The 16,300-nt window shown below is 43.8% G+C and overlaps 1 protein-coding gene across 6 annotated transcripts in view; it reads left to right on the top strand.

The window, feature by feature from the left end:
* Positions 1-16,300, top strand: part of DIP2A (disco interacting protein 2 homolog A) — a 252,896-nt gene that overhangs the window by 232,736 nt on the left and 3,860 nt on the right. For 3 of the 6 annotated variants that reach the window (XM_038421641.2, XM_038421640.2, XM_038421639.2), the window contains 4 exons: positions 781-838; positions 1,914-1,988; positions 2,661-2,835; positions 5,562-5,685. In XM_038421641.2, the coding sequence (XP_038277569.1) occupies positions 781-838; positions 1,914-1,988; positions 2,661-2,835; positions 5,562-5,685 (432 nt within the window). Of the gene's footprint in view, positions 1-780; positions 839-1,913; positions 1,989-2,660; positions 2,836-5,561; positions 5,686-16,300 lie in introns of those variants that run through there. The other 3 variants (XR_005295575.2, XR_005295574.2, XM_043505799.1) reach the window with 2 other exon arrangements.

Genomic DNA, 16,300 nt, shown 5'->3' with positions numbered 1-16,300 from the left:
CTGATTGTTGTTTTTCCTGCTACACCCAGCTGTTGGCCTCTTGGCATGTACTTGCACACTTAAGGAAGGCCAGCTCAGTGCAGGTTATGCTAGAATGGCATTTACTTCCATCCTGGTTTGCCAGTTTGCTTGCTAAATTCTTATTGACATTTAACTTGCACTATCATTTACATCACCCCTGAATTTGGTCATGAGAGTTTCAACAAAGGTGATGTTTCAACTGTAGATGAAATTTTCAGCTGGCCAGATCTGTGGAGCCCACCACCCATACAAGAAGCTGAGAGCTGCTTCTTTGTTTACTTAGGTGAGGCTGGAATGGTTGTAGGCAGTAGGTGCCAGTGTCCTCATTTGAGCAAAGTGACATCAGTTGGATCTGACTGGAAGACACAAATTGTGGCTTGGCATTTGGTGCCCTTGGCACTTTGGAATCTAGTTGAAACAGTTGTGAATGCAGTTGCTGTGAATTTCTAGCATTGCTTTTGGAATGAGTTTTTGGTGTTTTGGGGCACTCCTAGAAGGCCAGGACAATATGGAGGCATTTTGGTCACCACTGAGTTCCCAAAAATGGCTGGGGTTCACTAACTGCCAGCTACCACAGCCAGTGAGCACCGTCATGGGCAACTGAGCATAGGCGTTGACAGAAAATATAGGTCAAGGAAAGGAAAACAAAATTATTTAGTAGAGAATAAATGTAAACCCACTTGCCCATTTTTAAAATGTCGCTGTGAGACTACAAATAAATCTTTACTGAGCAAAAGCATTTTCCATTTACCTTTCCAGGGTACGTTTAGTGGAGCGGGGTTCTCCACACAGTTTGCCGTTGATGGAGTCTGGAAAGGTAAGTGGATGGCTTTTGTTGTAAAGCTGTCTCATGAACTGTTTTTTCATTGTTCAGCTTCTTTGCTTGAATATAGCTATCTCCTAAATTGCTTGGGGAGTTAAATATGTTTTTCTAAGTTGACAGGTGAACTTCATGCCATAGAAATAGAGCCCCCAGAAATTAAAAATAAATTGTTTTAGCCAAGTTAAAAGGCAAGCTTCAGGAGTTTAACTTGGGCACAGTATAGCTACACTTGCGTTCCAGGTTCTGTTGTAAACCCTTCCTCTCTTCTTTTCCCCCTTACGTGTTCCAGCAAACATTAATTTTTAGCTAAAATATTCAGCGCTTAATCTCAGTCCTGAGGTAATTTTTTTCTGGAAGTTGGAGTGTAATTGGCTCATCTGTTTTCTGCATGTGACAAAATAATAATTGGTTTCCACCGATCTGGAAAGGACTCTTGGTTTGACTATGTGGGTGGGTATGATCTACCCAGATGTCCTTTTCAGTGTAATGGGTTAACTACATATTAGAAAGGTTTGCATATGTTCTGATCAGTAATATAAGCAAACAGCCCAAATCACTGAATTGCTTTTGTTCAAAATTTGCTTGATTTGTACATTTCATGAGATCTAAGAAACAAACCAAGTTTAAATAAATCAGTTGGATGATTTTAAAGTTAAAAGCATGCGATGGGGATTGAATGGATTTTTAATTTGAAGCCACGATGTGAGATTCTCACCCCAGCCCCTTTACTCTCCATACCACTCTGGAGATCCTGCCTTTACTTAGCCTCCCCGTCCCGGGGCTGCATCGGCTCCTGGAGCAGCCCAGAATCAGGATATTACAGTGCTGGCTTATAGCCACCTTAGCCTCTGCCCCAATAATGTTAGAGGCACGGCACAGACTCTCGTTCACTTATCTAGGGTTAAAGAAACCTCATGCACTTTTGCAATCACGCTTTATAGAGAACAAGAGGAATGAGAGAGCCTAGAATTAATCTCTAGTCAAAGTATCGAACTACTGAGTTCATCGAGAGAGGTGAGTTTAAAAATGAACATGACTTTAACGTTACGATATTTGTTTCCCATTGCAGATTCTGCCTGGCGTAAAGGTTATTATAGCACACACTGAAACTAAGGGACCTCTCGGAGATTCACATTTGGGAGAGGTAAATGTTTGATAACATCACTTTGTCAGACGGAGATTAGTAAACCAGGATAGCTGAAACTTTGTAACAAAACCAAGGAAAATGTTGACATGCCTAAGCAGCTTTCTGCATGCCCTGTCTTATCCTCCATTCTGAACTCTGAGGTAATCCTTGCTTGCTCACTGACCCGTATCTAATTAGCAGCCACGGGTGGTAAAATAAATGTCCCACCATTTCTTTAGCATTGCCTGCCCCCATCAGTGCAGAGTATTGGCTTAATGGAGGTATTTCCTGATTTTATACAGATCCCTATTTTGCAAACAAACAAAGCATTGTGTGGTATTACATACAGTGGGGCTCACTTAACCGGCAGCCCTTTTTGATGGAAGAGGCCTGTTAAAAGACATTCTTTTCCACACACTAAACTGAAAGAGATCCATTTAAGTGAGCTCTGCTGGTCTCTGAAATGTGTTTTTAGCTGCATGCAATGAAGATGCTGTATTTCTACTACTTTTAATTTCATGTGCACTGGAAGTTTGTTCTCTTAAAAGATCATTCTTGGCAGTTCTTGGGCACCAAGATTATCAGTGTGATAGATTTCTATTGCATCAGAAAATTCTTCTGTCTAATATGGAAAATAACAGTGTCTGTATATAATGCCATGGGTCCCTCCTGTTATGTTTTATGTCCTAGATTTGGGTGAGCAGTCCACACAATGCTACTGGTTATTACACAGTCTATGGAGAAGAGGCACTGCATGCCGGCCACTTCAGCGCTCGGCTGAGTTTTGGAGACACACAGACAGTGTGGGCACGGACTGGGTATCTGGGCTTCCTGCGCAGGACAGAACTTACTGATGCCAGTGGAGGTGAGATAGGAAACCAGGTCTTGATAGTGTCACCTAACACACAGGGGCATTTGTTTGTAACTTCTTAGGTAACCAAGCAAGCAAAGAATAAGTCTGTATTATTTATTTGTATTACAGTAGCACCTAGGAGCATGGACCAGGCTCCATTGTGCTAGGTGCTGTACAAACACTGCCCCAGGAAGCTTACAATCGAAGTATAAGACCAAGATGCAATATAAGAGGGGTACAGACAGATGGGCAAGTAGAAGAAAATAATGAGTGTGTTGGCTAACTTGACAAGACAGACATAGGGTGAGAGAAGGACACCAGAAGAGAGAACACCAGAGGGAAGGACACCAGAAGAGAGAACGATGCGATGGCAGCAAGGGTCATGTTAGTTCCACAGGGTCTCCCCCACCTCCCGCCCTGGTGGGTTTACTTAGGAGGGGATCAGCCAAGTGGAAAGAAAAGGGAACAGACTGGATGAATTGGGACAGCGCAGGGGAGACAGGGCAAATGTGGAGTGAACTTGGGCAGCCTGTAGCATAGGCAGGGGATGGCTCTGCCTTCCCAAACAGCCCTGCGTGGCTCCACCCATGTTCTGCCAGAAGGCCCCCTCCTGCTCACTGTCCACTAGTCAGCAGCACGAGCAGGCTGCTCCTCTTCTGGGAAGCCTGCTGAAGCTAGGGTGGCTGACCTGCAGCCAGGATTTGGGGTGTCTGGGGCTGCCCAGTGCTGGGGGGCCCCTGGTGGTGGGGCCACCCGCCCAGCACTCTGAGGATGGAGGGGGGGCCATGCGCCACCCAGCGCTCCAGAATTGGGGGGGGTTATATGCTGTCCAGGGTTGGAGGCGCTTGGGCAGCCCGGGGCTGGGGGGAGGCCTCTGGTCTTCGGAGGGGGGGAAGGAGGGCGAGGGGCAGGGCCTCAAGCAGAAGGGGCAGGCCAGGGCGGGGGGGCTAGACTCCCCAGGCCCGTTGTTCACCCACCGCCCATGGGAGTGAAGGGGGGAGGAGGAGAGTGAAGCAACGGCCAGTCAGCACAGGGCAGAGAAAGTCAGAGAAATTTCAATAGTCTGTGAAAAATTAAGGCCCTATCCTGCAAGATGCTTCAGTGAGAAATAATAAATACTCATTTTCCCAGGAATTCGGGCCCTTAATGGGCACATGTTCATTGAATGTAATGATTCTGAATAATCAGGCAAAATAGGTAGTGCATCTGCCCACTGTACTATTTTGACAATGTGACCATCTTCCTTTTTATTTTGGAATTGAAATTGGGAGACTAATAGCACTGGCATATCCAATGGGTATCACATGTGCTACTCCAGTCAGCTCTGCCAGCTACCGCATTCTTCACCTGCGGATAACTCACATTCCAGTCCTCATCCTGAGATTTCTACTTATACCAAATTATCTGGTGCTTCTGAACGTGCACAAGTGGGAACATTTTCCCCGTTCTCCAGAGGTGAAAGCCTACTACACTAACCCCACTGTAGCTGGTCCAATTTAGAAAATAGTGTGAATCTGATAAGTCTCACTCAACATCTGGTACCTGTTGTCAGCTGTCTGGAGTGGCTCACAACCATGAGGGCCTGTCTCGGGGCAGACATCCTAACCTAGGGGTATGTTCTAGAATTAGATTTCACTAAGCCAATAACAAATGTGAACTCCTGGATCGCTATACCAGTCTTACTATGGAGTCGCAGACAGTCCCCTTAGCCTCTCCAGTCTATCTTGCCACCCAGACAAAAATCACACCACATTAGGTTTTTCCCAGTCCTAAGAGACCAGTCATTCATCCCGGATCAATTGGTATTCCAGACCTTACACCAAAGACAATGCTGGCAGCCAATAGTAAACTAACTGAAGGTTTATTAGCTAAGAAAAGGAAATGAGTTACTGAAAGATTAAAGCAGGTAAAATATATTAACAGGTGAGTCACAGTTTGTAACTCAAAATGGTGGCAGAGATGTAATAAATTCCCAATCTACCAAAACTTGTTTCAGGGTACCCAGAATAACTCTGGAGATCTCCACTTTGCATCTGGTACATTTCCCTGTCCAAGATAGTTCGGAGATTAAGGATCTTTCTTTGAATCTATATTTATAGTATCTTCACACAGAAAGCAAGCTGACAGTGTCTCTACCCACCTGGGTTTTTCCTTTGTTGAGGATGGGTGAGAAATGCCACTTGCTTTGAAATTAGCATTTTGTGTTAAAGTCCTTAAGTCTTTCATTAGCATTTCACAAGATTTCTTTGATGGATAATTTAGTTACAAGGGTATTTGCCATGTAACTGTTCGCTATTACATTCTGACAAGAACAGATAAGTAAAAACATTACAAGTAACATTCCACTAGTTTTTATGAAGGTTAAACATCTGAATACACACTTATACATTTAACACTTTGATCTATACTAACACACAAGTGAATTGACCTGAATACACTGGCCTGACCTGGTCAGCCTGGCCCTGATCAGACCTGGTCTGCCAGGTCACACCTTTTATCAATGGGTAACTCTATACAGTTCAGCAGATCTCACCTTGAGTCAGTAAGAGGAGCACTGAGCTGGCTCCTAAACTCAGGATGCTCTGCCATTCAGGAGAACTATCTAGTACATGCTGCTTCTCCTCCTAGGAAATGGGCTGTGAAAATGTTAGGCCAGCTGATTAGTGTACGTGCATGTGAATTTGAGAATTTCTGTTCTTCACATTCATTGATATCCTGAATGTCTTTACTGTTTCTAGAAAGGCATGATGCCCTGTATGTAGTAGGCTCCTTGGATGAAACACTGGAGCTGAGAGGAATGAGGTATCATCCCATTGATATTGAGACCTCTGTGATCAGAGCGCACAAAAGTATTGCCGAATGGTAAGAGGTTCAGAGCTATATGCATTTTCAGTTAAGAAATTTTTCTGTGTCCTTTTCTTTTTTTAAAGCATCAAAGCCCAGGTTTTGCGACCGAGGATGCTCCATAGGCAACTTGCCAGGAGCCCTCTCACCCACCTTATTTGCTTATACTTTTGTCTGACAGAAATAAAAAGAGAATAAATTGCTTGTTAAATCAGTTAGCTAGGAGTGAAAACAAAAATGTAGGCCTGCACAGAGCAGTTAGAATTGTAGAACCCCAGGGCTGGAAGTGACCCCGAGAAGTCAAGTCCAGCCCCCTGCACTGGTAAACCTCAGTAAACCTCAACCATCCCTGACAGGTGTTACCCCAACCTGTTTTTAAAACCCTCCAATGCTTTAATTACTCTTATAGTTGGAAATATTTCCATAATAACTAACCTAAATCTCCCTTGCTGCAGATTAAGCCCATTATTTCTTGTACTACATTCAGTGGACATGGATGAAACAATGGATCACTGTCCTCTTTATAACAGGCCGTAATGTATTTGAAGACTGTTATCAGGTCCATGCCCTCTCCCCATCTTCTTTTCTCAAGACTAACCATGCATTTTTTAACCTTTCTTCTAAGCCTTTTATCATTTTTGTTGCTCTCTTCTGGACTGTCCCCAATTTCTCAACATCGTTCCTTAATGTGGCACCCAGAATTGGACACACTACTGCACCTGAGGTCTCACCACTGCTAAGTAGAGGAGGACAGTTACCTCTCGTCTTACATACGACACTCCTGTTAATACTCCCCAGAATAGTATTAACCTTTTTCGCATCTGTATCACATTTCTGAGTCATATTCCATTTGTGATCCACTATAACTACCAGATCCTTTTCAGTAGTACTCCCACCTAGCCAGATACTTCCCATTTTGTAGATGTGCATTGAATTTTTCCTTCTTAAGTGAAGTGTTTTCCACCTGTTTTTCCTGGATTTCATTTTGTTGATTTCAGGCCAATTCTCTGATTTGTCATAGTCATTTAGAATTCTAGTCCTGTTCTCCAAAGTGCGTGCAGTGCTTCCCATCTTGGTGAAATCTGCAGATTTTATAAGCATACACTCCACTCCCATTATCCAAGTCATTCATGAAAATATTGAATAGTACCAGACCCAGAACTGATTCTTGTGGGACCCCAATAAAGACACCCTCCCAGTTTGACAGCGAACCCTTGATAACTACTCACTGAGTACAGTCTTTCAACCAGTTGTGTAGCCACTCGCTAATAATTTAATCTAGACCACATTTCCCTAGTTTGCTGGTGAGAATGTCATATGGGATTGTGTCAAAAAGCCTTACTAAAATCAAGATGTATCACATCTACTGCTTCCCCCCGTCCACTAGGTCCATAATCCAAGGAAATTAGATTGGTTTGACATGATTTGTTTTTGACAAATCCATGCTGGCTATCCCTGATAATCTCATTATCCTCCAGGACATACAAATTGATTGCTTAATAATGTGTTCCAGTAACTTTGGAGGTTTGGAAGTTAGGCTGATTGATCTGTAATTCCTTGTTCTCTCTGTTCCCCCCTTTTAAAGACAAGTACGGTGTTAGCCCTTCTCCAGTGTTCTGGGACCTCCAGGAGTTCTCAAAGATAATTATTAACGGTTCTGAGATTGCTTCAGACTTGAATACATCTCACTTATCTAATATTCTTGTCATGGTTCCTTCCCCACTCTGAACTCTAGGGTACAGATGTGGGGACCCGCATGAAAGACCCCCTAATTTATTCTTACCAATTTAGATTAAAAACTTCCCCAAGGTACAAACTTTGCCTTGTCCTTGAACAGTATGCTGCCACCACCAAGCGTTTTAAACAAAGAACAGGGAAAGAGACCACTTGGAGACGTCTTCCCCCAAAATATCCCCCCAAGCCCTAAACACCCCCTTTCCTGGGGAGGCTTGAGAATAATATCCTAACCAATTGGTTACAAAATCATCAAAGACCCAAACCCCTGGATCTTGGAACAATGGAAAAATCAGTCAGGTTCTTAAAAAAAGGATTTTATTAAAAAAAAAAAGGTAAAAATCACCTCTGTAAAATCAGGATGGAAATACTTTACAGGGTATTCAGATTCAAAACACAGAGGATCCCCCTCTGGGCAAATCTTAGTTACAGAAAACAGGAATAAACCTCCCGCTTAACCCAGGGAAAATTCACATAAAACAAAAGATAAACTAATCCGCCTTGCCTGGCTTACCTAGACTGGTTGCAATATTGGAGACTTGGAGATGGGTTGGAGAAGATGGATTTCTGTCTGGCCTCTCTCAGTCCCAAGAGAGAACGAACAAAGGTGAACAAAGAGCTCGAAACAAAAGCCTTCCTTCCCCCAAGATTTGAAAGTATCTTGTCCCCTTATTGGTCCTTTGGGTCAGGTGCCAGCCAGGTTAGCTGAGCTTCTTAACCCTTTGCAGGTAAGAGGATGTTGCCTCTGGCCAGGAGGGGTTTTATAGCCCTGTATACAGAAAGGTGGTTACCCTTCCCTGTATATTTATGACAATTCTTTAATCTGTTCTTTCCCTATTTTAGCTTCTGTTGCTTTCCCCTTGTTAATATTCATTGTGTTCAGTATCTGGTCACCATTAACGTTTTCAGTGAAAACTGAAGCAAAATAGTCATTAAACACCTCGGCTTTCTTGATGTCATCAGTTATTAGCTCTCCTTCCCTCCTAAGTAGAGGATCTGCACTTTCCTTTATCTTTTCTTTGCTCCTAATGTATTTAAAGAACCTCTTCTTATTGCCTTTTCTGTCCCTTGCTAGGTGTAACTCATTTCATGCCTTACCCTTTTGGATTTTGTCCCTACACGTTTATGCTATTCTGTTGTACTTGTCCTTAGCAATTTGTCCAAGTTTCCACTTTTTGTAGGATTCCATTTTGACTTTCAGGTCACTAAAGTGCTCCTGGTGGAGCCATAGGATACGTCTACGCAGCAAAGAAAAACCCACGGCTGGCTCATGCCAGCCAACTCTGGTTGCGGGGCTGTATAATTGTTGTGCAGACTTCTAGGCTTGGGCTGGAGACCCAAGTTCTGGGCCCCTTCCACCTCACAGGGTCCTAGAACCTGGCTCCAGTCTGAGCCCAGACTGTCTACACAGCAATAAAACAGTCCCGCAACCCAAACTCTACAAGCCCAAGTTGGCTGGCATGGGCCAGCCGCAGGAATCTAGATTGCTGTGTCGACATACCCATATTGGCTGTTACTATTCTTCCTGTTTTTCCTTCACACTGGGATAGTTTACAGTTGTACCTTTTACTATGGTCTCCTTGTGAAACTGACAGCTCTCCTGAACTCCTTTTTTTAACTTAGATTTTCTTCCCATGGGTCCTTACCTACCAGTTTTCTTGTTTGTTAATGCCTGCTTTTTTCAAGCCCCTTGTCCTTATTCTGCTGCTCTCACTTCTTCCTTTCCTTAGAATCACGAACTCTATCCTTTCATGATCACTTTCACCCATATTGCTTTCCACCTTCAGATTCGCTACCCATTGCTCCCTGTTTATCAGAATCTTGCCTAAAATGGCTGTCGTCCTGGTTTTTTCCTCCACTTTCTGTAGCAAGAAGTTGTCCCCAATACCTTCCAAGAACTTACTGGACATTTTGTGTTTTGCCACATTACTTTTCCAACAGATGTCTGGGTAGCAAATTCCCCCATTACTACCACGTCTTATGTTTTGGATATTTCTGTTGTTTGATCTAGAAATGTCTCATCCAGCTCCTGATTTGGTGATCTTTAATAGATCCCTGCCATGACATCGCCTCTTTCTCCCCTTTTATCTTCACCAGGGACTTTCAACTGGTCTGACTCTCATATCTTTCTGGTCCTCAGAACAGATGTATATATTTTTGATGTATAATATGGTATCTCCGCCCATTTTACCCTGCCTGTCCCTCCTGAATAACCTATTCCCCTCTATACCAATATTTTAGTCATAAGAACGGCCATACTCGGTCAGACCAATGGTCCATTAGCCGAGTATCCTGTCTTCCAACAGTGGCCAATGCCTGCTGGTTCAGAGGGAATGAACAGAACAGGCAATCATCAAGTGATCCATTTCCTAGGGACACTTCAGAGCATGGTTTTGCATTTCTGCCTATCTTGGGCTAATAACCATTGATGGACCTATCCTCCATGAACTTATCCAGTTCTTTTTTGAACCCTATTATAGTCTTGGCCTTCACAATATCTTCTGGCAAAGAGTTCCACAAGTTAACTGTGCATTGTGTGAAGAAATGTTTCCTTTTGTTCGTTTGAAACCTGCTGCCTATTAATTTCATTTGGCGACCCCTAGTTCCTGTGTTATGAGAAGGGGTAAATAACACTTATTTACTTTCTCCACACTGGTCATGATTTTATAGACCTCAGTCATATTCCCCCCTTAGTCTCTTTTTCAAGCTGAAAAGTCCCTGTTTTATTAATCTCTCCTCATATTGAAGCTGTTCCATACCCCTAATCATTTTTGTTGACCTTTTCCAATTCCAGTATATCTTTTTGAGATGGGGTGAGCAGAACTGCATGCAGTATTCAAGATGTGGGTTTGCCCTGGATTTATATACAGGCAATATGATATTTCCTGTCTTACTATCTCTTTCCGATTGATTCCAGCATTGTTAGCTTTTTTTGACTGCTGCTGCTGTTTTCAGAGAACTATCCACAATGACTCCAAGATCTTTCTTGAGTGGTAACAGCTAATTTAGACTCCTTCATTTTATATGTATAGTTAGGATTATGTTTTCCAATGAGCATCACTTTGCCTTTATCAACATTTAATTTCATCTGCCATTTTGTTGCCCAGTCAACCAGTTTTGTGAGATCCCTTTGTAGCTCTTTGCAGTCTGCTTGGGACTTAACTATCTTGAGCAGTTTTGTATCATCTGCAAATTTTGCCACCTCACTGTTTACCCCTTTTTCCAGATCATTTAGGAATATGTTGAATATCACTGGTCCCAGTACAGACTCCTGGGGGACCCCACTATTTGCCTCTCTTCATTCAGAAAACTGACCATTTATTCCTATCTTCTGCTTCTTATGTTTTAACCAGTTACTGATCCAGGAGAGGACCTTCCCTCTTATCTGTGACAGCTCACGTTACTTAAGAGCCTTTGATGGGGGACCTTGTCAAAGGCTTTCTGAAAATCTGAGTACACGATATCCCCTGGATCACTCTTGTCCACATGCTTGCTGACCCCCCTCAAAGAATTCTAGTAGATTGGTCAGGCATGAGTTCCCTTTACAGGAAATCATGTTGACTCTTCCCCAACATATCATTCTCATCTGTGTGTCTGATAATTCTGTTCTTGACTATAGTTTCAACCAGTTTGTCTGGTACTGAAGTCAGGCTCCTGTATTTGGCGGGATTGCCTCTGGAGCCTTTTTTAAAATTGGTGTCACATTAGCTACCCTCCAGTCATCTGGTACAGAAGCAGATTTAAATGGTAGGTTACATACCACAGTTAGTAGTCCTGCAGTTTCACATTTGAGTTCCTTCAGAACTCTTGGGTGAATCCCATCTGGTCCTGGTGACTTATTACTGTTTAGTTTATCACTTTGGTCCAAAACTTCCTCTAATGACACCTCAGTCTGGGCAGTTCCTCAGATTTGTCACCTAAAAAGAATGGCTCAGGTTTGGGAATCTCCCTCACATCCTCAGCTATGAAGACGGATGCAAAGAATTCATTTAGTTTAGTTTCTCCACAATGGCCTTATCGTCCTTGAGTGCTCCTTTAGCATCTCGGTTGTCCAGTGGCCCCACTGGTTGTTTAGCAGGCTTCCTGCTTCTGATGTACTTAGCAATTTTTTTTTATTACTTTTTGAGTCTTTGGTTAGCTGTTCTTCAAAGTCTTTTTTGGCCTTCCTAGTTATTTTTACACTTCATTTGCCAGAGTTTATGCTCCTTTCTGTTTTGCCCACTAGGATTTAACGTCCACTGTTTAAAGGATGCCTTTTTGCCTCTCACTGCTGCTTCTACTTTGTTGTTTAGCCACGGTGGCACTTTTTTGGTTCTCTTACTATGTTTTAATTTGGGGCATACATTTAAATTGAGCCTCTATTGTTGTGTCTTTTAAAAGTTTCCCTACAGCCTGCAGGGGTTTCCCTACAGCAGTGGTCCCCAATCTTTCTGTGGGAATAGCACATTCCTACTCCCCACAGACTGTGGCGGGTGCCAAGCACCTCACCGCTGAGAACTGGCAATGCTTCTCGGCAGCATTTCGGCGAGCAGTTCTCAGGTAGCCACGCTCAGCGGCGGCATTTCGGCAGGCAGTTCTCGGGTAGCCACGCTCAGCGGCAGCATTTCGGCGAGCAGTTCTCGGGTAGCCACGCTCAGCGGCGGCATTTCGGCAGGCAGTTCTCGGGTAGCCACGCTCAGCGGCGGCATTTCGGCAGGCAGTTCTCGGGTAGCCACGCTCAGCGGCGGCATTTCGGCAGGCAGTTCTCGGGTAGCCACGCTCAGCGGCGGCATTTCGGCAGGCAGTTCTCGGGTAGCCACGCTCAGCGGCAGCATTTCGGTGGTGTGGTGTCCTGCGGGCGTCCACAACTGCCCCAGTGGGCGCCATTGTGCCCACGGGCACCGCGCTGGGGACCCCTGCCCTACAGCTTGGTGCTCTACTTTTTACTTTGTTTAACTAACTTCCCCATTTTTGTGTAGTTCCCCTTTCTGAAATTAAATGCTACCATGTTGGGCTGCTTTGGTGTTTTCCCCCACACAGGGATGTTAAATTTCATTATGTTATGGTCACTATTACCAAGCGGGTCAGCTATATTCACCTCTTGGTCCGGATCCTGTGCTCCACTTAGGACTAAATCAAGAGTTGCCTCTCTTCTGGTGGGTTCCAGGACTAGCTGCTCCAAGAAGCAGTCATTTAAGGTGTCAAGAAACTTTATCTCTGCATCCCATCCTGAGATCACATGTACCCAGTCAATTGGGGGATAGTTGAAATCCCCCATTATTGAGTTTTTTATTTTTATCGCCTCTGATCTCCCTGAGCATTTCACAGTCCCTGTCACCATCCTGTCAGATGGTCAGTAGTATACCCCTACTGCTATATTCTTATTATTCAAGCATGAAATTACTAGCCATAGAGATTCTATGATACAGTTTGGTTCATTTGACTCTATGCTTTTTCACATATAGTGCCACTCCCCAACAAGTATAACCTATTCTGTACTTCCAATATATTTTGTATCTTGAGACTTCTACAATCAAGTCTCTGTGATACCAGTTAAGTCATAATTTAGTTTATGTACTAATACTTTCAGTTCTTCCTATTTATTCCCCATTTTCCTTGCATTTGTGTATAAACATCTAAAATGTTGAGCAGGTTCCCTCACTGATTTCCCTCTTGTTGTTCCTGTAACCCTATAGTAATTGTCCATGGCCCCAACATCTAACCCTCAGTTAATGTCACCTTTTTTTCTAGTTAGTAGAACAGCAAACTTTAACTGGCCTTCTCTGTGGGGTGGTCCTCCATAACTAACATATATTGTAGCTAGTGGAAAGGCAGTCTAAGCAATTCGTGCTACATTTATCTTTGAGCTATGCTATATGTTTTGCGCCTTCTGCATAACAAGAACATAAATTTCACATGCTTAGTTAAATGATCAGTTAAGAAAAGAACTTTTTTTTAAAGTTGCATCCAAGTAGAAACTTTGAGAATTGCGTGTATCACAACTTGATTTGAAAATTATCAGTAAATTTGTGTAGCCTTTAGTTTTGGTGTATACTTTGTGGGCTTATCAGATACTTCTGTATTTTTACCAATGTATTAAGCATGCAAAATTATTTGATTTTACACAGTTTTTTAATTCAACCGGTTTTAATGTACTTTTACTCCATAAAAAGAAAAGGAGTACTTGTGGCACCTTAGAGACTAACAAATTTATTAGAGCAGAAGCTTTCATGAGCTACAGCTCTCAATTCATCGGATGCATTTGGTGGAAAAAACAGAGGGGAGATTTATATACACACATAGAGAACATGAAACAATGGGTTTATCATACACACTGTAAGGAGAGTGATCACTTAAGATAAGCCATCACCAGCAGCGGGGGAGGGGGGGAAAGGAGGAAAACCTTTCATGGTGACAAGCAGGTAGGCTAATTCCAGCAGTTAACAAGAATATCTGAGGAACAGTGGGGGGTGGGGTGGGAGGGAGAAATACCATGGGGAAATAGTTTTACTTTGTGTAATGACTCATCCATTCCCAGTCTCTATTCAAGTCTAAATTAATTGTATCCAGTTTGCAAATTAATTCCAATTCAGCAGTCTCTCATTGGAGTCTGTTTTTGAAGCTTTTTTGTTGAAGGATAGCCACTCTTAGGTCTGTGATCGAGTGACCAGAGAGATTGAAGTGTTCTCCAACTGGTTTTTGAATGTTATAATTCTTGACGTCTGATTTGTGTCCATTCATTCTTTTACGTAGAGACTGTCCAGTTTGGCCAATGTACATGGCAGAGGGGCATTGCTGGCACATGATGGCATATATCACATTGGTAGATGCGCAGGTGAATGAGCCTCTGATAGTGTGGCTGATGTGATTAGGCCCTATGATGGTATCCCCTGAATAGATATGTGGACAGAGTTGGCAACGGGCTTTGTTGCAAGGATAGGTTCCTGGGTTAGTGGTTCTGTTGTGTGGTGTGTGGTTGCTGGTGAGTATTTGCTTCGGATTGGGGGGCTGTCTGTAAGCAAGGACTGGCCTGTCTCCCAAGATCTGTGAGAGTGATGGGTCGTCCTTCAGGATAGGTTGTAGATCCTTGAGGATGCGTTGGGGGCTGAAGGGGATGGCTAGTGGCGTTCTGTTGTTTTCTTTGTTGGGCCTGTCCTGTAGTAGGTGACTTCTGGGTACTCTTCTGGCTCTGTCAGTCTGTTTCTTCACTTCAGCAGGTGGGTATTGTAGTTGTAGGAATGCATGATAGAGATTTTGTAGGTGTTTGTCTCTGTCTGAGGGGTTGGAGCAAATGCGGTTATATCGTAGCGCTTGGCTGTAGACAATGGATCGAGTGGTATGATCTGGATGAAAGCTAGAGGCATGTAGGTAGGAATAGCGGTCAGTAGGTTTCCGATATAGGGTGGTGTTTATGAGACCATCGCTTATTAGCACCGTAGTGTCCAGGAAGTGGATCTCTTGTGTGGACTGGTCCAGGCTGAGGTTGATGGTGGGATGGAAACTGTTGAAATCATGGTGGAATTCCTCAAGAGCTTCTTTTCCATGGGTCCAGATGATGAAGATGTCATCAATGTAGCGCAAGTAGAGTAGGGGCATTAGGGGACGAGAGCTGAGGAAGCGTTGTTCTAAGTCAGCCATAAAAATGTTGGCATACTGTGGGGCCATGCGGGTACCCATCGCAGTGCCGCTGATTTGAAGGTATACATTGTCCCCAAATGTGAAATAGTTATGGGTCAGGACAAAGTCACAAAGTTCAGCCACCAGGTTAGCCGTGACATTATCGGGGATACTGTTCCTGACGGCTTGTAGTCCATCTTTGTGTGGAGCGTTGGTGTAGAGGCTTCTACATCCATAGTGGCCAGGATGGTGTTTTTAGGAAGATCACCAATGGACTGTAGTTTCCTCAGGAAGTCAGTGATGTCTCGAAGATAGCTGGGAGTGCTGGTAATGAAGGGCCTGAGGAGGGAGTCTACATAGCCAGACAATCCTGCTGTCAGGGTGCCAATGCCTGAGATGATGGGGCGTCCAGGATTTCCAGGTTTATGGATCTTGGGTAGCAGATAGAATACCCCAGGTCGGGGTTCTAGGGGTGTGTCTGTGCGGATTTGTTCTTGTGCTTTTTCAGGGAGTTTCTTGAGCAAATGCTGTAGTTTCTTTGGTAACTCTCAGTGGGATCAGAGGGTAATGGCTTGTAGAAAGTGGTGTTAGAGAGCTGCCTAGTAGCCTCTTGTTCATACTCCGACTGTCATGCTGTCGTCATCATGAATAGGTCGGAGTATAAGCTTTCGTGAGCTACAGCTCACTTCATCGGATGCATTCAGTGGAAATTAGGTGCATTTCTTTTCCACCGAATGCATCCGATGAAGTGAGCTGTAGCTCACGAAAGCTTATGCCCAAATAAATTTATTAGTCTCTAAGGTGCCACAAGTACTCCATTTCTTCTCTCAATCAGTATCTTCCAACTCTGGAGCCACCAGCTCTCTTCTTATTTCCCCCAGTTGTGTGGTGTGAAATATGTTTGGCAGTTTTAAAACTGTAGGCTAAAGGCTGGGATTTTCAAAGGAACCTAAGAGACTTTGGCACCCAACGCCCATTGAATTTGGTGAGATTTGTGGGCTTTATTCCCTTAAGGCTCCTTTGAAAAGCCCAGCCGTAAGCAACATAAATCACTCTTTACACCCTTAGGCTATGTCTACCCTTGGAGCTAGGGGTGTGATTCCCAGCTCACATTCATGCTAGCTGTTGTTGAGCTAGCTTGCTAAAAGTAGCAATGAGGTAGGGTAGCAGGTGGGGCAGCACAGGCAGCAGTGAGAGAGTTGGCACAGGTAGCCCGTCTGAACCCCTGGGTATCTCAGAGTGGCTAGCTCAGGTTTCCGCAGCTACACAATTATTTTCAACTTGCTAGCTCAGTGAGAGCAAG

This window comes from Dermochelys coriacea, chromosome 11 (genome assembly GCF_009764565.3).
Source record: "Dermochelys coriacea isolate rDerCor1 chromosome 11, rDerCor1.pri.v4, whole genome shotgun sequence".
In the NCBI taxonomy this organism is placed as follows: domain Eukaryota; kingdom Metazoa; phylum Chordata; order Testudines; family Dermochelyidae; genus Dermochelys; species Dermochelys coriacea.
The sequence above is the reverse complement of the archived record's forward strand: the minus strand, read 5'-3'. Positions and strand labels throughout refer to the sequence as shown.